Below are 23318 nucleotides of genomic sequence, written 5' to 3'. Positions count from 1 at the left end.
GTATGTATTTTAAGAACATTCGAACTTATTTTATTAGAAATCGATTAGGTTATCATTATCTCGTTCATCTCTATGGTCTTCATCATTTGGGTTTGCATTCATGCATCCAATTCCTCGACACTGAAATAAATTAGAGCACACAATTCCTGCTTTTCGACAACCGTACGTACTTTCACAGCCCTTTTTACAGTTACAGGATATTACACGGAGCGGGTTCCTTGGTCATTCTTGCTGGTACGAGGATACCTCCTAATGTTATCCATCCATATTCAGTCGCTCGCATATCATTGAGCAATACCTGGGCTCAAAAAACGTACACTGTCAAAGAATGAATGGAATAAACCACTTTTAGCGTACACACGCAAAGGTAATGGTCTTTCGGATTTAATCATTGAAGATATAAGATACCTTTGTGTTCTAAATATCAAAACTGAAATCCACCTTCTGCATGATGTAACATGGATGATTCTCAAGCGGTTGAAGACACCAACTTGCCCGAATTGGAATGGATTTATGCAGCTGGTGACAAGCAACAACCATAAGTACCAAGCATATTAAGTAGTAATTCAACCTTTCATGAATCTTCAGTCAATAAGCATGGATGCTGTATACTCGGCGCTTATGTTTGCCAGCAAAGAATGTGCAGAAAAGAAGAAAAAAAGCGTGCTTCGTCACGTTGGATCAACCTTTGTACTCTTAAGCATGTGACATTGTAGCAGCATGTAGAAATTCTGGTGAATTACCGTCAGTGATTGTTAGACTTGGGGTTTTTCCACACTATAATGTCATTTATGGAAACAGTTGCATATATAATGAAAGGTAGTGGCATTGAAGAACTTTGGTCTTGTGTGTATGCTAGTAACTCCATGCCACAGATAAAGCCATGCCATTCTTATTGCTCGTGCTTTGCGAGCTAATTTTTTTTTTAAACACAGTTAGCAATTGCAATATATACTGTGTATTTAATGAATCAGACGCCACTGAGGAGTTTGAGCGTCAATTGCGAGATGTTTGTATTCCTCTGATGACTGAAGAAGATATCGATACTGATGTAGTGGTTCAACATTCAAACATAGTCAATCAAGATTGCAAATGACCTGAAGTTATTCATTGACGCTGCTGCAGAAACAAGCGTATCTCTAAGTTATTCGCTCTGTACTTTCAGCTTGTAGAAATTATGCGTCTTTTAGTTCGAAAGAACTGGAGACTTGAATCTTCATCTTCACTGCATGTGAGAAATGTTACCATACTTCTATGCAGCTGAGCATCTTTTGTATGCCAAGTACGCACATCTGTACTTACAAGAAATGTTGCGGTTGGAGGATGAAATGGATCTTCGTGAGTTCCAGCTATTTACAGGAGACGGTTACTTCACTATTCGTAGAAAAGATATATTTTGGAGTGGCACATGGTCTGATATGACGATTGAGCAGGTTTTAGCGAGAGAAATGAAGAGCAGCGGTGGACTGACCCATAGGAGAGGCATAACTGAAAAGATAATATCTAGGTGTGTGTCAAGTATGCCAGCAGCGTGCCACTTACGAGAATGTCTTGAAAAATTATGAAACAAAGATATTCAAGAACTTCACACTGGTCGGCATGTGGACCTGTACTAAAGCAGTCAATCGCGTGATATATTATATCTAAAGAAATTCTTGCTTTGGTTTTGCCAGCATTTTCCATTCCCTTCATATCCGGAGCTCGCGTCCCTAAGCACTGGCATGGTAGGTAATGAAATGGTTAACTGATAAATCTAAGGAAATCGGATTGGCTGCTGTGGAAGGAATGCTTGGACGGACTTTTGGAAATGTAAAATTTAAACAAAAAGATGCGTATCCGTGATGAACCACTGGCTGTAAACACCATAATTCAACTGAACCATATGAATAGAAGTCCGAAAAAGAACTCCAGCAGTGTTTTGCTTACGAGCTTGCACCCTATTCACTTTCTCTTTTCACACAAATGTCCATGAGAAAAACGAAAAAGTCCGCTTTGTACGACATGTTTGAATATCGGACAAATTTTAAAACTCAATTTGAAAACACTGTGTACGTTATAGATGGAGGCTGGCTTCTATCATGTTGTTTGGCCAGAATATGGAACATACCTTACGTGCACAACTCGTATGTGTCTTATGTACTCACAAACTCAGGAACGAAAGCAACAATTATTTTTTATGGGTATTGCACTGAAAACTGTACAAAAGCCGCTGACCGGGAGCAACGTGAGTCAAAGGTTCAATCAGCTTTGGTGTTATTTACAAATGAAACCACATTATTAACAAAAAAAGAAAAATTCTTAGGTAATTTCAAAAATAAGGATTGTTTCGCCCGTGAGGTGATGGTTCATTTGACACAAGCTGGAATTCAAACCCAGCAAGCAAGAAGTGATGCTGACGCACTTATAGCTAAAACTGCTGTAGCCAAGTCTTGAAATCCTTGTAAGCACGTCGTGATAATGTTGACATGAAGTTGACGCGAGGATGTTGATATTTTAATCATTTTGCTTGAACAAGGTAATAATCAGTACGACATCACATTTCGAAAGCTTGGACGTCTACAAGACGTGTGTAAGGAATTTAGTACTAAGAAGTTGTAAGATACACAGGCAAATATACTAACTGGTTTGCTCAGCTACCATGCTTTAACTAGATCATTCATACATCCTTGCAGTAAGTCGCTCCCCATTCAGAACGAAATACAAATGGCAAAAGTGCCACCCACTAGTGATGCTGTGAAACACCATATCATCAGGTTCAATTGTATCGTGGAAATGATTTGCGAGCGACTGAATATGGATGGACAACATTAGGAGGTATCCTCGTACCAGCAAGAATGACCAAGGAACCCGCTCCGTGTAATATCCTGTAACTGTAAAAAGGGCTGTGAAAGTATGTACGGTTGTCGAAAAGCAGGAATTGTGTGCTCTAATTTATTTCAGTGTCGAGGAATTGGATGCATGAATGCAAACCCAAATGATGAAGACCATAGAGATGAACGAGATAATGATAACCTAATCGATTTCTAATAAAATAAGTTCGAATGTTCTTAAAATACATACTAACGTGTAATGTAAATATTAAGTTGATTTGAAGAATACTAGGAGGAAAATTGTATTCTTGTTATAAACAAGACATTTTTTAAAAAAATAAATTCAAATGACTATTGTAGTTGAGAGTTATTTTTAGTTTGTGAATTACGATTTTCCTATGAATAGGAGACTACCAATTTCTGCTACTTTCTAATGCTGTCAATAAATGATTTTTGTGCTATATTTAAGTGATGTAAAACTATGTATCATAAAAGCTTACTCCATTGGGAAAAACGTTGGCCATTTTAACAGTAAATTAATAATGATGATAGTGAAAACGGTAACTGAGTTTTGTTAACATACGATAATTGTCAGTGTTGCAAGTTTTAAAGAATTTATTGCGAAAATCACGTTTTGTCCCGAAATTTTCAGTTTTGCGCTTCTTCCACAAATTGGGCTTGATTAGTATAAGTGTTACCTCGTTCGAATTTACGTTTCTTAAGATTTCCAATGATATATAAGTGATAAAAGAAAGTGACTAGAACCGTGAAAGTGTATGTCACCTTATGCACTTTTGTACAAAGAGGTCAGAAAGTAACATAAGTTATATTTTTTTTCTCAGCTTGTATTGCACCGATTTGTGTCATTGTTGGCTATGATTGAGATAAATATCAAGGGCATCTGTTGGTGGTGTTTCGTTGGTGTGCAATAACTGTCAGTGTTGCAAACTTCTCATGATTTCTGAAAATATATCTTTTTAAAAATAAAAAAGCTGTTTTCTTCTTCCTCTTCTTCTAGAAATTTAGCACGATGGGCATATATGTTATTTACTTAGATTTTCTGTCTTTCAAGCTTTCCAACCATATATGATTCATGGCTTTGTGATAATTAGAACGGTGGCTAGAGGAATAAACATAAAGGGTGACGATTTCCATAAACTCCTTGTCGTCGTCTAAATATGGCGGACATTTTTCAAAATTGCGGGAAAAGCTACAGTGGGATTTTAGGGGACTTTTAGTATGTTATTCCTGACACATCTCCCTACTTCCATACCAATTTTCAGCTTGTTACTAATTTGTTCCTTTCTTGGCAGGAAAATGGGCTATCTTTACTGGACTAATATGTCCCAGGCGGCTTCCTTCCTTCCCTTTTCCCGGATAGTGTGCTCGCCAAGGGACCTCATTCATCAAACGACTGGCTAACATGGCCACAGATGCCGAAAGCTCAGAAATCTAAATTTTCCCGCCCTATTTCAGATTGACTGTTGACGAAATTATCAATAAACTTGCTACCGGTTAAGATATTCTCGCTGCAGATATTGTCATTACACCACCAGAAAATGAAGAGTTCTCGGAAGAAGATTGTGCGGAAGAAGAAGCTAGATATAGACCGCCTTATGCAGAGTCGTTTTGACGTTATGATTAGCGTCATACTAAAAGTCTGACTACTGCAGGGAACATGTGTTAGTCGAACTCTTTAGTATGCCACTAATCACACATCAAAAGGACTCTGCATAAGGCCCAGAGTGTCTTATCTAAAAATTAGTTGCTTGCTAAGGCAGAAGCTTCATTTAAGGTAATGCAAAGCGGCCAGCTGAGAAAATTTATAGGTAAGGGTTTGTTGGATGACGAAACTCCGAAACCTAGTACATCTGATGAAAGTCAGCCTTCTGCAAAGTCACGTAAGAAATTTAATCCCAACAACGTGCAAATTACTGGGAGACCTATTTCGAATCAAGTGCGACCAGCCAACAAACAAGCAATAAATGAAGTGGGATATGACAAAGAAGGGCATTTCATTGTAAAATCAGAAAGACAATCAAGATGTGGACAGTGTGAAAGTAACACAACAAGGAAGTGCTTCTTTATCTTCCATCAGTAGTAAGAACGTGATGTATTGGAAAATAAGCATAATGTAAAAAAAAAAAAAAAAAAAAAAAAAAAAACATATGTGGATATGGATAGACCCTAATATTAACATGTTTCAATATTTGTATACTTTGTATTTAATGAATATTGCAATTTATTGTTAAATCTGTATCCTGAAATTTTAACGAAATAGAACTTTAGCCTGGCTAAATTAAAATATTTTCTTCCAGAAACCTGTATTCTCTTAGGCCCGTTGTTCCAAAAATGGAACATTACCAAATTAGGTGTAAATGACATTTACGAGAACCATAATGTATTTAAATATGTTATTTACCTTTATTTCTACAAATCTGACAGGAACCAAGATTAAATTCGTCAAAAAAATAATTTCGGATTAAATGGGTTAATAAAAACTTATTCAAGTCAATTCAGGTGTTTATATGATTTGAGGGGCCTCCGCATTGTGGAGTCTGCGGGGCTGTTATTTATACCCTCCCGTTAACATGAGAAGGTGTCAGTTTATAGAAGGCTGTTTGAGGAAATTTATGAATGCTCTGTTTATAAAAATAAGATCATTCTTCCTTCCTGACTGCGCGTCTACAAAAATTATATTGATTCGTATTTTGAAGTAGGCCATTTAGCTTTTATCTTGACCGGAGTGGATTGATTGTTTGCATGCTGAGTTATAAACGAAAATTAAGTTGGCCTCCTTTGCGCACCACAATCTTGCCTTGTCCTCTTTTTTGCAACTAGGTATTGAGCTCATGTTACAAGGTGCTTAACACGAATAGGAAATGTTCTGTGTTCTACCGCTCAATACAAATCCATATTTATATAACATTGAAGTCGAGTGGAAGTACTTGTTGATTTCAAACGAGTTGTTTTATTCATGGCTTGTTATGTACTATTTAGTGACAATGAAAACAAAATTAGATATAAAAACAGACGTTCCATATACAGTTTTCAGCAGCTTGAAGAATAAAATTAAATTAAATTAATACTTGTGCATTCGTTACCGAAGAACAAATCTGAGCAGGGATGAAAAATATGGCATGCTTTGCGCGTTAATGCTGTTAAGTTATTTTTCTTCTTAATATGAATACATCAGAAGTATCTAACCTACTGTCGGCGGGCTTAATTAAAATTTGTAAAGGGTTTCGCGGTCTGAGTTGCGCTTCGGGTTTACTTTTTGAGACTATAACATTCACATAAAATTCGTATGTAGTACATACAAATACTTACCAATTTAATGGAGACACCAGAAGTACAACTTACTGGGTTAATACGTTGGTGGATCACCTTTCGCTTCCATAACAGCTCCGATGCGACGAGAAATAGAGTAATTTAAGTCCTGAAAAATAGCAAGTGGAATATTAACATCATTTCGCGTGCAGTGCATTACTCAATTCCATGAGAGAGGGTCAAGATAGAAATCTGCTCCGGATTCGTGTCCGAAGCGATATAATGTTCAGCTATGTTCAGATCGGGGAATAGGCGGACCAGGAGGGTGCACCGACATTGCGCAAATTTTCCCACGCTTATCTGTTGACACAGATAAAGCCTTAATGAGCAGGCAACAAAATTGGAAATTGCGAAAAAAATCTTGTGCAACGTTGCCATCATTACCATAAGTATATCGACTAATAAAAACAGTCACCAAAATGCAAGTCGTTTTAACAAAAAAAAAAAAAAAAAAAAATACAAAGTAATGGATAACAATAGCATTTTCAGTCATCTATATTATATGTGTGCAATGGCGTCGTTAGAGAGGGTGACTGGGGAATGTGTCCCAGTCATTCATTTTCCGTATCATATCTAACTGTAAGATTAAAACTGTAAGAATATAGTTATTGAAAGCAAATAGTTTTGAAATACTGTAAGGAAAACAAACATATATAAAATAAACAATATATATAAATATTTCTAGAAGTTCTCTTGAAATATCGTGAACAGACGTTCGACCAATCAGAAATAAAGATTTGTCTATATCTTCCAGTTTTGGCCAATCAGAAACAAGCACTTGTATACATATTTCAGGTGTGTCTACCACATATCTTAATAACTATCCTTTCACCTTTCTATAAATGATACTTAGATTTGCATTTGCGTCTTAGTTGTTCTTAGGTGCTGTGAGAAACATTTGTTATATATTACCTAGGTATTATCGTATAAATTGTTACAAGAATGAGTGGTCAGTGTATTAGAGATAAATAGGGCCCCTTGGCAAGAAAGCTCGCCCCCTTGAGTGATGCAGCAACTTATATCTACGTGTACCTCCTACATGCAGTTAGAATTCTAAAGCAGCATGTCGAATGTTGTGTCTCGCCGCGGTTTTCAACGAACTTAAAGAGTTCTGGTTTGGCCAATGGCCACCAATTAATATTGCTACCAAAGTGTTTACCATCCTCTTAGGTATTGATTAAGACCAATATCGTCTCTCTATGAATTACCGTTCCCATGATATTGGCCAAAAATGGCCGATTTCCAGAGATTTAAGGAGCATTATTTGAGGAACCGTAAGTCATAGAGAGGTCATATTGGTGTTGGTCAATATCTAAAAGGGTGGTAAATATTTTGGTAGCAAATAGTAACCGGTGGCCACTGTGCAACTGGCCATCAATTAATATCAGTACGAAAATGTTTAATGTTCTATTAGGGATTAACACTGATATCATCTCTCTATGACTTACCGTTCCCGTGATACTGACTAAAAAAGTTCGAATTTCTAGATATTTAAGCAGTCATATCTCGAGAACTATAAGTCATAAAGAGATGATATTTTGTTAATTTTTGCGAGAAAGAGAAGAGGGTGCGGATAAAAAGATTTACCTTTACATCTAGGAACAATTACAGCTATCCTTCCCGCTAGATCTCTCCATTCTTTTAAAGTTCGTTCTGGCAATGCTCTTAGAGCATTCTCAACTGTTTTATCCTGAAGATATTTACCGGACAGTGTACATTAGAAAGGTTTTGGACCTGAAATTGGTTTGTGGGCCTGAAAAGGGCCTCAGTTCTTTAATTACTGTGTATTTGCTTCACTCCCAGAGAGATCGAAGAAAGGTGACTCCTCGTCTACCCAGAAACACCGTAGAGGCTATACAGCAAATGGTTCAGAAGCAGGATGATATAGCAATTGACGGAGAAAGATTCATCTTTGTTGATGATGAAGCTAATATAATTCTTTTCACGTGTAAGAAAAATATCGAGTAAGTATAATTTCATTTATAACCATTAACTTTGAAATGAGTTTCATTTACAGCATCAAGAAGTAGAATAGGAAGTAGTTGCTTGAACAGAAAAGTTCCTTTTTCCGTCTTATTTCCAAATTATAGTAAAATAGTTTTTTTTTTTTTTTTTTTGATTCTCACAAAATATATCGTAACATAGCATTTCACCTAACGATATGACACTACAGTCTTGTTTACTATTTTCTTTTCTGACACTAATCTTATTTTCTTTTCAGTTTTCTGTGTGAGTTCAGCGGGTTAGAAGTATTTGCAGATGGAACTTTCACTTATGCTCCTAAGCATTTCACACAGTTATATACAATACATGCATATAAAAATGGATATTATCTACCTCTATGTTTTGCATTTTTGCCGAAGAAAGACAAGAATACGTATGTGGCCATGTGGAAGATGATAAGAAACTTAGACAGTAGATTCGACTTGAAAATCATTTACGTTGATTTTGAAACAGCTGCTCACGAAGCCATCAAGAATGTGTTTCCAAATTGTGACATTCATGGCTGCAGATTCCATTTGGGACAAACATGGTGGCGGAGGATTCAAGCCGACAATGATCTGCGACAAGCATATATGGATCCAAAATCTGAACTAGGTATTATTGATATTATTATGGTCTATTATTCTTTATTATTAATTTAATAATACAATGTGGACTTTGTTTTGTTATATATTAATACAGAATACAGTTGAAAATAGAATCTTATTCTGTTTGACTGAAGAATCTTAATTCAGTCACCATTCTTAAAAGCAAATAAACTGCTGTTCTAATAATGTACGAAATGAAGAAATTATAAAGCCAACAGTAAGATCCATCAATTTCACTACTTTCCCAATGCTTGCTTATTCTAACAAATTATTATTATTATTATTATTATTATTATTATTATTATTATTATTATTATTATTATTATTATTATTATTATTATTGCTTTTCTTACAGGTTCATGGATAAAGGCATTTTTTGGGTTGCCATATTTACATCCAACAGAAGTATCAGATGCCTTTACTCAACTAATATCAATGACGCCGGATGATACAGGGCATAAATTTTCCGATTACGTCCTAGAAAACTACATAGAAGACGGTTGCAAGTAAGTAGCTTCCTTTTGAATTTCATCTATAGTAGCACATGCTTCAATAACTCTTAATACTGCAAAAACTGTTGTCCTAGTTTGAACACAACATTAATGGTTGTGCTGATATGGTATTTTCTCTCAATGCAACTTAATTATAGTGAAATTTTCTTCTGTCTTCATGTAAGACGTAGATTAAAATGCAGGTTTTGATAGTTGTAAACAAATTACGGACCAAGACTATAAATATTTCTTGAATCTAGTGTTATAAATGTTTTAGTGTTTTATATAAATTGTCAATAATTGTGTGCATGAACTAAGGATCTTTTTATTTTATTAATTTTAGGTATCCACCTGTCATGTGGGCGTCTATACCATCCACGATGCGTCGGACGACAAATGGACCAGAAGCTTTTCACAGACATTATAATAGTCAATTTTACTTCCCTGCTCCTGATATTCATACGGTGATTTCTGCTTTGTTAGAGATCCAAACGGAAACTGCCATGAAAATAACGTCCATATTAAAAGGAATTTCAAAGGCCCAAAGACCAGCAGAAGTCAAAAGGAGCGAGTTTGTCATGAGGAAGTATGCTGAGTTCAGGAATTCGCAGAGAAACTATGAGAAGGCACGTATGACATTTTTAAAAGCTGTAGGATTTAAATTTCAAGCATTCAAACTGTAAAATGAAATTTTCTGTAAATAAGTATGTTGCTTTGTAAATATTAGAATGCAATAAAATATATCTCATAAAGGAATAGCTTTATACATTTCATTTCGATGCAAAATTTCACACAATTCCTTAAATCCTGTTGTTGGCAACGTCGCGGCGGAAATTTGCGCAATTTCAGCACTTTCTGCTCCTCGTTAATAAGACATAAATTACTTAGATTATCAACGATCTAATCTTTAGAAAAATTTGCGCAATGTCGTTGCACCGGACCAGGAGAAGTGTTCAACTTCATCCTGATATCCTTCAAACTAGGGATGAGCATTTCCGGAAATCACATTTTCCGTTTTCCGGAAATCACATTTTCCGTTTTTCGCTTTTCTGGAAATATTCCATTTTCCGCCTGTCCGAAAAATTTTCCGCTTTTCCGGAAAATGTGGCCGTCCCTACTTCAAACCATGCCGCAAAAGCTCCAGTTGTATAAGTGTGCGTATTATCATCGTGGAATATAACGCCATTGCCCGGAAACATCTAGACCATAAGATGAGCATTGTCCCCTAAACTTGCGTCATAATCATGGACAGTAACACGGTCACTAAGCGCCAGAACAGGATCCACTGAAAAAGAGGATGTTGCGAGCCACAGCATCACAGATCCGCTGCCATGTTTCATAGTTGGGCTGAGACAGTACGTATCATGCGCTTTTCGGGGCGTCCGTAGTTTGAAATTAGATGAACTGTGACTCTCCGACCATATTACATGTTGCCAGCCATCAGTGGTCCATGTTGCATGTTCATGGCATTATTGGCTTCGTGCTTAAGCCTTTCTTATCAGCGCTTTTGACTTGCAACCCGACCTAGTATGTCCATGTCATTTAACTCACGGCAGACTATGATTATCGACACATGCACCGCACCACCACAGTCTCACGGTGATTCTAAGTGAGTCCGTTTTAATGCTCAACATGACTTTTCGCTCAGGATTTTCTTCCGACTACTGTTCCTCTTCGCCAACGTGGTTTTGGTGTGAATTCTGTAGGCATTATCCCTCGTGATACATTCAATACTGTCGCACCACATAACCGAGGGTCAACAATTTGCCATCTTTAAAAATCAGAGAGGTAACTCACTTAACATCACAGTCTGCTCAGTTCAGTGCATAGCCGTTTTACTGGTTGTCACGTAGTACGGAGTTTGCCTTAACAGCACCAACAACACCCCGGTGCTACGGTCGATGCGTGACCGTTGCCAACGGAGATATTGACGTGTTTCCATTAAACTGATATGTGTTTGTAGTATTGCAGCATTTTTAAAAATTTGTTATGAAACAGGCTTTTAGTTCAGCCTTGGAGCAGGGTTGTTATTCCAACGGTAAAGGAACCGAGGTTCTATTGTCTTGGAACGGAACCGGAACGGGCACCTCCCCCACTGCCAAGATGAATTTCGGACCGCGGAAACTAAAAATATTTTCTAATGAAACAGCTTTGGACTCTGAGAAAATGGATATTGAAAGAGCTCTGTCTCGTCTCGTCTCATGGGCAACTCTAGTCAATAATTGATAAAAATCAGATGATGAGGCGTTCATCCAACTTCGTGATGATAATCGGTGAGCTACTTATTACGAAAGAAGTACTACATTCCCTTCAAGAAAGTCAATAGTAAGGACTGGCGATCACACATCCACAGCTTAAAATTATCTGCTTAAATCCATTCGGGACATTGTCAGAAAGTTGAATTAGAGTTTAGATTTAAATAGCATGTTCTGAAACCGCCAAGGGAAAGTCCTTTTAGTGGACCTCAAAGGAAATAGACTAATATGAACAAAGTTCTGAAGGAAGTGACCAATAATAGTCTTGATTCTTTTGGATTATAATTTAGTTGAGGATATTTATCAATAATGTGGTGTTTAGTTTCCACGTCGTTGAACGTGTAGATTCCTCGGTCTGTATAATTAAAACGAGACAAGAGTGTCTCATAATCAGAAGTATTGGGTTTAATTCTCATAAGCTCTTTATTTTGTATTAAATTAACTTTTTTTGTCGTATGAGAAAAATAATAAGATGGTATCTTAAGAACAGAATCCGCTTCATTTCTTCATAATTTTGTTTAGATTTTCGTGTCCTAAGATGTGTCAAATAGGATCCTGAACGTTTTTGGATTTTCCTGAATAGAAAATCTTCCTTGTTTCCATGAACAACTTCATATCATTATCACATGCATGTAAATGATTCTTCAATTTTTACTTGTAAGTCTGTTTCTAAAGAATTGACACGGATTAATCATTGTAAGTCCTAGCATAAATACATCTTGATCGCGTGTTGCCAAAACTAAATGATTTAAAAATTCTAATTTATAATGCATTTCAGTTGGAATATAGTATATCAAAATTGATAAAGCGACTTTAGTTTGCATTCTGATATATTCGTAAAGAAATTCTGACAATTACATTCGTTTTATATCCTTATTCAAAAATACACAATTGATTATCTTTTGGAATGTATCCTGTGGAATGATGAGTTACGTCCTTGTTAATATTATTTGGGGTCATTAACCTTGCTGTTTAAATGCTTGACATCACCCCTTGGGAAGTTCCAGGAACATAATATTCCTTGCAAGATAGGGTGAAACACCTTAGAAAGGGAAATAAGCATATTGATTTCTAAGAAAGCGCAGGTAAAAAGGGAGAGGGTTGATGTACACGATGTGTATGTGGTTTGTTGTTTCCATGGATACTTCCCCCTCCTCCGGCTATTGATTATGAGCGAGGACATTGTTGTAAGCGTCCAGTCAACTAAGAGAGAGTGTCAGGTGAACCCGGAAACTTGACAGAGGTGTATGAACTACGAGCGGGAAGATCTCAGTCTGGTGCGAGAACAGGTAAGGCATCGAACTTTCAAAAGTGTCACCAGTCAATTAAGCTTGCTCTGGTCGTACTAATAAAATACAGGATTTCAGTAGTTGCTTTTAGTGTTAGCGTATATTTTGATACTTAATAAGTTGTTTTTTTTTTTTAATCAGTATTAAAACAAATAGTTTGCACAAAAAATAACTTAGTCTTGTAAAAGATTCGTTTCCAAGTTTCATATCTTGTATCCTTGATTGTTTTTTATGTTCAAGCCAGTGGCAGCTCTAGAGGGAAGTCACGTCGGTAAAAATTTAAATTTTATCGTTACAAGTGACGGGAAAAAAGATCCATACAGCTTCAGAAAGCTATATACGAAAATTAATGCATTAAATAATCTTTTTTCCTTTAGATAATAATACAATTTAAATATTTACTGAACGTAACATGCCTCGGGAGCCGCCACTGCGTTTGACTGTAATTCTTCAATAGATGTGCTGCAGTGGTTTTATTGACTTAAATTGAATGTTTATGCTTGTCTGTGGTTTCGGTAATATTTAATGGAGGGAGAATGCTGAAGAAGTGAAACGAACCGAATCTTATTTAAAGTGTTATCTCGGTATTCGACCTAGACCGGTCGACTGCAAGGCCAGTCGGGTATTTCCTCACTCGTGGACTGATAACTTACTGTTACCACTTTACCATGACTGATTTATAAATATAATAGATGGTTTTGATTAATTTTGATGTGGAATCTGGACATCCAAATTAGTTGTGAATGCGCAGGTCTAACACGGCCTTAAAACTCGTTGATCTGAACGAAATCACATCATATATGAGAGTTGTTCCTGGATCAATTCCGGATAGATATAGATATATAATGTGTGTGTATGTGTGTGACGATTTCTATAAATATGCCAGATAAATACCAAAATAATGTTCTAACTAAACGCCATTGCAATATCATACTCTTTCTCTGGTAATATAAGTGGAAATGGACATAATCCATTAGATTTGGTTGGATTGGAGTTTTAACATTCCTTTCAGCAGCGAGCCTATATAAGACGTGGGCCTACAGCCTAATGTGGGATTCGAACCACATGAAGCTGAGATTTGTAATAGGTGGAATTCTTAACGAGCCAAAATTACCAAGAGTTCAGTTTACACAGTCTCAGTTTTAAAAATATATATATATTTAAACGTTTCTGCTTTCATAGTGTTACTTTACGAGTTTTTTAGAAACTCCAGAAATGGAAGTATTTTGATAGTTTTTGATGTAAAATTATCTTCATTACTAACATAAGCAACCTTTATTACTCTTAATGATTTCTTTATTTTTCAGAACCTAGTCCTAGGAAAATCAGTGCTTCACGTAGTTTGCAGAATTCGTCGAATAATATCCATTTAAATAGGGACTCAGAGAGAGGAATTCCACCTATAAAGCAACCCCTGGTTCCTACTGCTACTACTAAATGTGCATTGTTTCGTGATAAGTCGAATGTGAATGCGGGACAGTCACCAGTGCAACATCAAAATCAGAAAGTCGTACCTAGTCCAGAGTCATATATTGACTGCTATGAAAATCCAACGATTCCGCCGACACCTGACTCACCAGCAAGTTGTAGCAGTCCAGTTCAGCCTGCTCCAAAGACCATGAAACAATTGTCTTTGGTGGAGCAAAAGAAACTACAATGGGCAAAAGAAAGGGGTAAGTTGATGTTTTATTCCATATTTTGTCAGATTTTATTATAATTATAGTGTTAAACCTTATCACCGTAGGATCGAAAAATAAATAAATAAAATCCTTATATCACCGTAGGACTAAAAAATGCGGGTTATGCAACCAATCTTACACTTAAGATTACGAGCCACCATTTACATTTGAAATCATACCCTCTCTTTCTCTTTATGATCCTTCCTTGCCCTCTCACTCAAAATTAATGTATATTATAAAAATTGCCCTTGCTTCGAAAACCTTTACATTCATAACCAATAGCTGTATTTCAACAAAACTTGCTATATACCTACGAATTTTTCGGGGTACCTGGGCAGGGACTTTACTATAGGGTGCTGGACTGGCAAATGTCCAGGGTACACCTGTGAGCCGATACATTTTTATTGTATACAACACATAGTCGAGAAAGCGCTCTTAACGTTTAAAGAATTAAACACTCTGCATTCACTCATTCAAAAATTCACTTCCTTTTATTTAATTTTCCGGAAGTCTGTACATCTTTCATTTTTCTTAGCATTTTGGCCACGACTGTCATTGAAAAGCGTTTCAGAAACTTAAAAAATAATTAAGAAAGTTGCTATGTCTGAGGAGCACCGTGAGTCACGAAATATAAATGGATTAGCATTTCTTTCCATCGAGGAGTCCTTGGTTAAAAAGCTGGACTTCGAAGAAATAACTGACAACTTTGCCGAAATCAAAGCAAGAAAAAGGAAAATTTAAGGTGTGAAAAATGTTACAAAACCGGTGAAAGCATTAACCTAGAAATATTGCATTTATATACAGAGTGGACCTTTTATCTTGATACACTGTTGTAACTTTTAAGTTAATAGATACAAAGAGCTGAAATTTCGTATAATGCAAAAAACGACAGGAAACATTGTTTGACATACACTTTTATGCAATTAGATTAACAATTTTGTCTAACCAGTTTCGCAGTACATAGATGGTTTGACAATATATTTTACTTTCATACATATTACCAGTATTTCAATAATTCAAAAAACATTTTGAGGGAAGAGAGTGTACTATTTTTTTGAAGTGCATCCTCTTTGGGTGCTATAATTGAAAAGTTCCGAACAAAACTTTCTTTTGAATTTTGCATCCGGGGGCATGTGTGTGTTTTATCATTATAAACCCTGATTCATTACGAAGATGATGTACAAACTATAAATATATGTAAATTAGTATACGAGCAGCAGCGTCCTAAGTGAAGCTTTAAAATTGCCCTTAAAAACCTGTGTTTCTAAAAGCAATAGTTTTAATTTACATCAAGAGTTTATCAATAAAGTAATTTTGGATACATATTGTAGAAAGATTATGTTTCGTGAAGATTAACCGAGAGATTTGATAAGAGGATTGAAGAGATGGAAAATGTTAGAAAAAGTCAGTCAGTGTTCAATTTAAGAAATGTATCTTTTTTTGGAATGAAGTTATAGGAAAGATCGAAAAGTATGCTCTCCAATTTTCTTCGTGTAATTTCGGAAGATCTTTCTAATTTATATCCAAACATCATCAACCTTATTTTTATTTGTTTATTTCAATAATTCCTTCAGGAATGAGACTGTATTTTTCTATATAGATTGTAGTGTAGAATCCGTAGATTGATGTGTGTTACAGGATTTGAAATGTGAGGATGAGATGATTTGAGTGTAGTGTAGGAACTGGAGTTGTCTGTGTATATTGTAGGAAGTGAAACGTAAGAGCAGTGATAATCAAATATTGCAGGAGGTGAAATGGGAGTAATCAGTGTAGAGTTTGAAAGAGAGCTAATTTCTATATTTTAAATATACAGTCAGTGCTTTTATCTCTGAAAAAAGAAAGAAGAAGCGGAACGTGCCACTATCGAAGGAGTGAATTGTATATTATTCAATGACAAACTCATATTACCATAGTAACAATAGAAACAATACATTTAAAGGCCGCAACACAATCAAAGTTAGTAACAATGGAAATTGCCACAAATTCCTATCTGCGTCTTCTTTAGCCTAGCTGGCATAACCGTGGGACGTAAAATTTAAAGATTTCATTTCATTTTTCAAATGCCTACGTATAATAATTCATATACTATTTAGTAAGTCTAATATCCTCGGACGGAAGTGAAAAAGACGTAAGTTCAAGGATGGTGCAGGCTAAACAAGCATTCAATAGGAAAAGAGGACTACTAACATCAAGAAATGTGTCGTTGGACGTTCGAAAACGATCTATTAAGACTCTGATATGGAGTGTGGCGCTTTACGGATCAGAGACGTGGACATTGAGAAAAGCTGAAATATTCAAGCTGGAAGCATTTGAAATGTTGTGTTGGCGCAGAATGTTCCGCATATCATGGACCGAAAGGAAAAGGAATGAAGGCGTACTAAAGGCAGCTAATGAAGGACGAGAGATCACAAAGATAATAGGAAAAAGAAGAAAGAGCATGCTTGGCCATCTTATTCGGTATTCCGACTGGAACACCATGTTGCTGGAGGGAAAGGGAGAAGGAAAACAAGGAAGAATATCTAGATGCAATTACGAAGAAGAGATCTTATCAAAATATAAAACAGCTCTCCCAAGGAAGAAAAAAATTTTAATATTTCCATGTTGCCCACCAATCTATGGTTGAGGAGAGAAGATACTACTAGGATACCATACACATGATAATAGAATACGCAAAGGTGAGCCGACACCACTCGGAATTTCGCATTACAGACAGACATGAATACCGAGCGCTAGAATATACTCATTGTGTAATACGCTCCTTGAAAAGTGCGGTGCCCCCATGAATATATTAGTACAGGCATTTCTTCACTCTTAACATATCCTCGGACGTACTTTTATCATTTCTAGATTGCTTCTTGCAGTTTTGCAGAATAGTGCAGCCATGAGTCTACACATTTGCTACGGTTTAACTGGTGAGAGACAGTCTTACTATTCTGAATGAACGTAAATGAAAGTTGTCTGTATAAGCAGAGGAGACGTAAATTAAGCTACAATAAGATTCATCTGATAGAACTCTTTCACATTCGTTGGAAGATACTGCAACTGCATAATGGAAAATTTTCACGGTCACTTAAATTTATAATTAATATCAGAGAAAAGTAATGGTTAAAATTTATTTCAAAATTGAAATTTTGACGATTTTCACTACTATGCAATATAAATTGTCTTAATTTGTAAACATTAATGTATAATTTAATGGATGAAAGCTAAGGGCGGTGGGAAAATTAATCGATTATTATGAAAAGTTTCTGTTTTAATGCAAAACTGATAATTAATAAAAATCAAATTAAGATGACAAGATTGGAAAACAAATCATCGTTTAACACTGAAAGACGGGATGGGTAACATTGTCTATTATTTATTTTCTAATAGGATTACAATGTCCTTTCTCATTCAGTTTCTTTCTACTCTTGTGACTTTATACATTTTATAGTGTACTAGACTTCTGTTATTGCTATTCTTGTTTCTTTCTTTTATTTTTTTTAATCTTATATTGTGAAGCAGCTGAAATACGCGTGCTTCGCACGAGGATAAGGTTTATGCAATGCATCATATTTGAAGGTAAAGATACCCCCGTTAATATGAATATAGTAAATAAATAACGAATAGCAACACCTTTGGCATTGTCTCTCAATATGAGTGAAATAAATAAATAAATACGGAAGAACAACGTCTTGGGCGTTACCCCTGTCAGTTCCGAACTGAATGCCATGTGCCTTCTTGGCTAAACTTGGGCTCAAATGGCATTAGGACTGTCACCAATCAGCTTAGTTATCTCAAAAACTACGGATTCGACACTAATATAGGTCATTTTGGATGTATTTTTTTTCTACGGCCCTTCCCCAAACTCTCATGACGATGGGACTAAAGCTGGACATGAACGGCGTCCAGAGTGTTACTATTCATCTGAAAAAAACCGAAAACTATGAATTTAACACTAATATCGGTCCCTTTCGACTTTTTTCACCTTCCCACCTCCCAACCACGCTTCCTACCTCCCAACCACCCATGACGATGGGGGCTAAAGTTGGACTTGAACGGCCTCAGCGACCCCGAAAATTACTAATTTGACACATATTGGTCATTTTAGACATGTTATTTTTCACGGCATGTTATTATTCCCTTCTTCATAGACAACTTGAGTGAATGCGTAGACAATATTGACGTGTAAGTGGTTCCAACAAATATAATATCCTTAGTTGATTTGGTATTTAGAGTCCCATTCAGCACCGAGGCTACATGAGATGTGGGCCTATAGCTTAACATGAAATCCAAACCACATGAGTTCCCATCGGAATCGGACCCAGGTTCCTCACGCCAAAAACGCTACGCTATCTGCGTATATAGCCTGAAGGAATTCATAGCGTGAGAGTATATTCTGACGAGTTAAAACGTTATGGCCACCTGTCTAATATTTGATATGTCCATCTTGGGCTCAAAGGAAAGCAGCAATGTGGCTTGCCATGGAATTAATGAAGCCTTGGTAAGTGCCTAGAGGCATGGTGCACAACATATGCACACTCAAGTCACTGAATTCTTGTAAATTCCACGAAGAGCTCCGATCTGACATTCAATGATGTCCCAAAGGTAGTGAATTGGGTTAAGATTGGTTGTTTCGGAACCATTGCAGCAGTTGAAATTCACAACTGTATTCCTCGGATTGCAGCATAACGTAGACCTTATATAAAGAGCGTTGTCCTTTTGAAATATGCCATTACCAGCTGAAAACATGTCCGAAATGAATGGGCGTACATGATCAGCAATGACCTGCCGATAGCTAGGAACCGTGATTTTGCCTTTGAGCCCCCCTCCCACCCCCACCCCCTCCTCCCATACACATACATGCACTGCAAGGCCCATGATGACCATGTGAAATTCCTCAAATCATAATGGAATCATCACGGGCCTATCGTTACACGTCTCGGGCAGCTATTTTCTTGAAAGACAACGGAATCTGACCCTTCCATAGATGCAATAAAGCAGAATTATGATTCATCGAATCATGCAACGTTGTGCCATTGCTCGGTCGTCCAATGACGATGAACACGTGTCCATTTCAGTCGTAATCGACGGTGATGCTCGATTAACATCGGTACACGTATGGGACGTCGGCTGCAGAAGCCCATATCTAACGGTGTACGTTGAACTGCGTTCTCAGTCACACTTGTCCTGTGTTCACTGTTAAGTCTGCTGTAAGCAGGGTCGGCTTTAGAATTTCAATTTTGGATAGGCCCGCTCCCTCTTTTATGGATACATATACAGTTTTGATTGATTAATAACGGTAGGAAATTACTTTTACAGTGGTGGTTGATGCTATTTGTTAAATAATTATCTATCATTAGTATAAATAGAAAATATATTTACTCTTTTATTGTATCTTTTAGCATTTTTATATTTTTCAAAATTTTAGGGTAGGCCTGTGCCTACCCGCTAAAGGCGCCACTGAATGTAAGTTGTGCTACAGTTTGCACCCTATCCTTTTACACCAACCGTGACAATCTACAACGTCTGACACGTTTAATTACATGTGGTAGCTCTACGCCTTGTAATTTGGTGCTGGTTTTATTGTCCCTTTCCCATCTTTGGAAACACTGCGAACACCCGACAAGTCGCACTATTTCCGATATGCTTGTTCCCAGCTGTCCAGCCATCACAGACTGGCTCGTATCAAACTCTGATAAATCACCGGCCTTCTCCATTCTAAATATAAGTACCGTCCTGACTGATCGAGTGAGATCATTGTCACTGTTTAGCGAGCGATTCTGTCATGCCTCATGACTCTTACTTCACCCCAACGACTTCGTTTAAAAAGTAGCAGGTGGTCATAATGTTTTGACTGGTCAGTGTATTTCTGTGTCCGTGGTTAGAAACCTCATTATTTTTCCTCGCCCCCTCCCCCCGTTGTCCCCCATTTGTCTATTTAAAATCTGTGAATAATAATATATACAACCGATAATAATAATAATCAAAGCAAAACAATTGTGATTGCCTCGCCTCTTCAAAATTTATCTTGCCCCCCTCTTGCCCTACTGTTACGAGCCTAGCGCCGCTACTGAATATACCTAACTGCTACATTACAAAGAAGGGAATAAAAAGAGGAGGAAGCAAATTTCAAACAACTCCAAATACCGTCAAACCATGTTTTGTACCTCTAATACGGGAAGAAATGAGTAATATGAGCATCAAAAATCTTTATTCTCGTCCCGAAGAGTCTGAGGAGGGACGTTGACCATGATTTCAAACTTTGTGAAGTGTTTACTTTGGGAAAAGATCTGCCGTATAAGGCAAATTACAACAGTAAAATTACTATGAAGTTTTTAAAGTGTCGTGAAATACAAATTCGTTTTACGTAATTTACGAGAAAAAATTAACAATTATTATTATTTTATTTTATTTTTTGACGATTACCACAATACGCCAGTACTGTACTTCTGTGTAACCATCAGCTTCTGATGGAGCATAGAATTTTTGTGTTATCCAGAAACATAAGAGAATTTAAATGAAGTAGTAGTTCTTCGGGTCTAAAAAAAGAATAGAATAATGGCGTTGGGAGCTGATGCGCTGACCACAGATTACCTGGGTAAAAGTGGGGCTCCGATAAAAAATTTCAAACCATAAGTTCAGAAGAAAATCATAGAATGTGATTGTGCAGATTCATTTTCGCTATTATTTTCTTGTTCCGTAATTTTGAGGAGCAGAGAAATTCACGAGTTCTCTTGACTTTATTTATTTATGCAGCATCAAAACAAAAATTACTTGTATCGTGCTCTCATTTGGCGCGTGCTTGAATAACGTGAAGATCCGCCTCTCCCGAATTACTTAATGATGTGCACGCTTGTCTTACTTGCGCGTGGTCCTAATTCGTGTTTTTGACGGTGGGGAAATAAGATGGGCGTTCTAACGGCCTTCAGTTTATAAGGATCCGTCAAAGGAGCGAGTATAGAGAGAAATTCTTAACGAAAAAAGGTCTCATGTGCTTGTCAGGAGAGGTATGAGGTTTGAAGGTATTATTATCATTTAATCTGCACCGGCAAGGCAGAATGGTTTTCGTGCAAGGCAGTTAACAGTGGAGTTGGTGCAACGGAAATAAAATAACAAATTTTCCACTAGCTCTTTGTGCTTATTTCATGGTCTTTCAGAGATCGATCTAGTGGTTCAGAGCCTGAGAGTCTATAGATTACATCATCTAAATGAAGATTGTTGAGTTTATAGTTTTGAGAACAAAACAACAACTGATTAACAAGGTTATAGAACTCGCTTCCGAGAATTGATTTTCCAGTTTTGCATTGATTTTCTGCTTCACAGTGCATTCTTTGATATAATGTTTTTCGACTGTGTAGAATTATAAGTTTTAACTTTGTGCAAGAACAAATAAACCATTAACTCAGTATTCCTACAACCTTTAGAGAGCTCTGGTGATATGTGGTTAGCACATGCGATGTGGAAGAGGACTGAGAACATCTTGTGTAGGTATACTTTAAAATAGTAGTTGGTTTATTTTTTACGGTTCGTAGTAATATTTCGGTTTTCTTAGACCAGAGTTCGATACATCTTAAGTACTCCCAATCTCCACTAATGCTAAATAATAACCGAAAATTTTAACAGATAATAACACTGACTGTCTTTGGTAGTCGAACCCGGAACCACATGTATCTAAGACAGGAAACAGTTTTCCTTTAAAGAAATATAGAGGGGTTAGCGAGTGCCTTTTTGTGTTAGTGCATTTTATTGATTTTAATCTATTATGGGATTTTATTATTATTATTATTATTATTATTTTGTACTTTTGTTACTTCTGTAATTTTTCTTATTATACGAAGGCGGAAATAATTTTTCTGGTATTTTGCCACTCCAAGGGCTCTGAAACACGACCGGGACGTGAATCTAGTGCATCGTTCCCCACTACACCATCTTGCCTGCAAAAGAGCTGAGTTACAAGACCATTTTATCGGCTCTGGCTATAAGGTGGAGAAAGAAGACAGTGAATAGGAATGTAATATAATATTATAGAAAAATTACAGAAAGAAAGTTACATATACATTAGTGTGTGAGTTTAAAAAATGTTACAGTTTTTTTTCTTTTACATGGATATTACACAAAAATGATTAAAAACAACTTGAAGGTTTCTAATTGTGGGTGTGGAGAAGAATGGAGAAAATTGGGTGGGCTAATCGGAAAACGAATGAGAATATCTTAGAAATGTTCGAAGGGGAGAGTACAATTTTATATATTATTGAGAAGAGGAAGAGAAACTGGTTGGGACATTGGCTAAGAAGAAACTGTATCATGAGGGAAGTGCTAGAGGGTATAGTGGTAGGAAAGAGAGGGAGGGGGCGAAGGACACTACAATTAATGGACGATATCAAAGCAGAAAAGCCGTACGTGAAAGCGAACAGGTTAGCGGAAGACCGTGGAACATGGAAGATTCTCAGCTGAGGCAAGTGACCTGCTAATAATGGCAGAATATCCATAATGATGATCAATATTTAGAATGTGTATAATTAGAAAATACATTTAGCAATAAGTATTTCTACATTTTAAAATTCGGCTAAGGAACAAACTTTTCTGCCACAAAAAAAGTGTTATTTACGTAATCCTTTGAGTGAATTACAAAGAAAACGAAAGGAAATATTTAATTAAACAACTTTATGGTTATGTTCTGTATGTTAAGGGAACAAGAAATGCAAATCCTAAATGGTTGTGGATGAATCTATGGAATGTAGGTAGTCTGATTGTTGACTTCACAAGTCCTACTGACCAAGGATCGAACTACGTAGGTAGAGATCCCTCGCAGGAAAGTTGAACACTGTATCACTTCCCTACACTTCAGAATCAGAGAAAGAAATTAATATTTGATACGCAAAGTTCACATA

At 36.6% G+C, this 23318-nt stretch overlaps 1 protein-coding gene across 2 annotated transcripts in view; it reads left to right on the top strand.

Annotated features, from left to right (window-relative positions):
* The window catches only part of LOC145675580 (uncharacterized), a 162465-nt gene that overhangs the window by 80013 nt on the left and 59134 nt on the right, over positions 1-23318 (top strand). For both annotated transcript variants that reach the window (XM_081746103.1, XM_081746102.1), the window contains exon 3: positions 14074-14439. In XM_081746103.1, coding sequence (XP_081602229.1) covers positions 14074-14439 — 366 coding nt within the window. The remainder of the gene's footprint in view (positions 1-14073; positions 14440-23318) is intronic.

Source organism: Thermobia domestica, chromosome 18 (genome assembly GCF_964235325.1).
Source record: "Thermobia domestica chromosome 18, izTheDome1.hap1.1, whole genome shotgun sequence".
NCBI classification, from domain to species: Eukaryota; Metazoa; Arthropoda; class Insecta; order Zygentoma; family Lepismatidae; genus Thermobia; species Thermobia domestica.
This window is presented reverse-complemented; position numbering and strand designations above follow the sequence as displayed.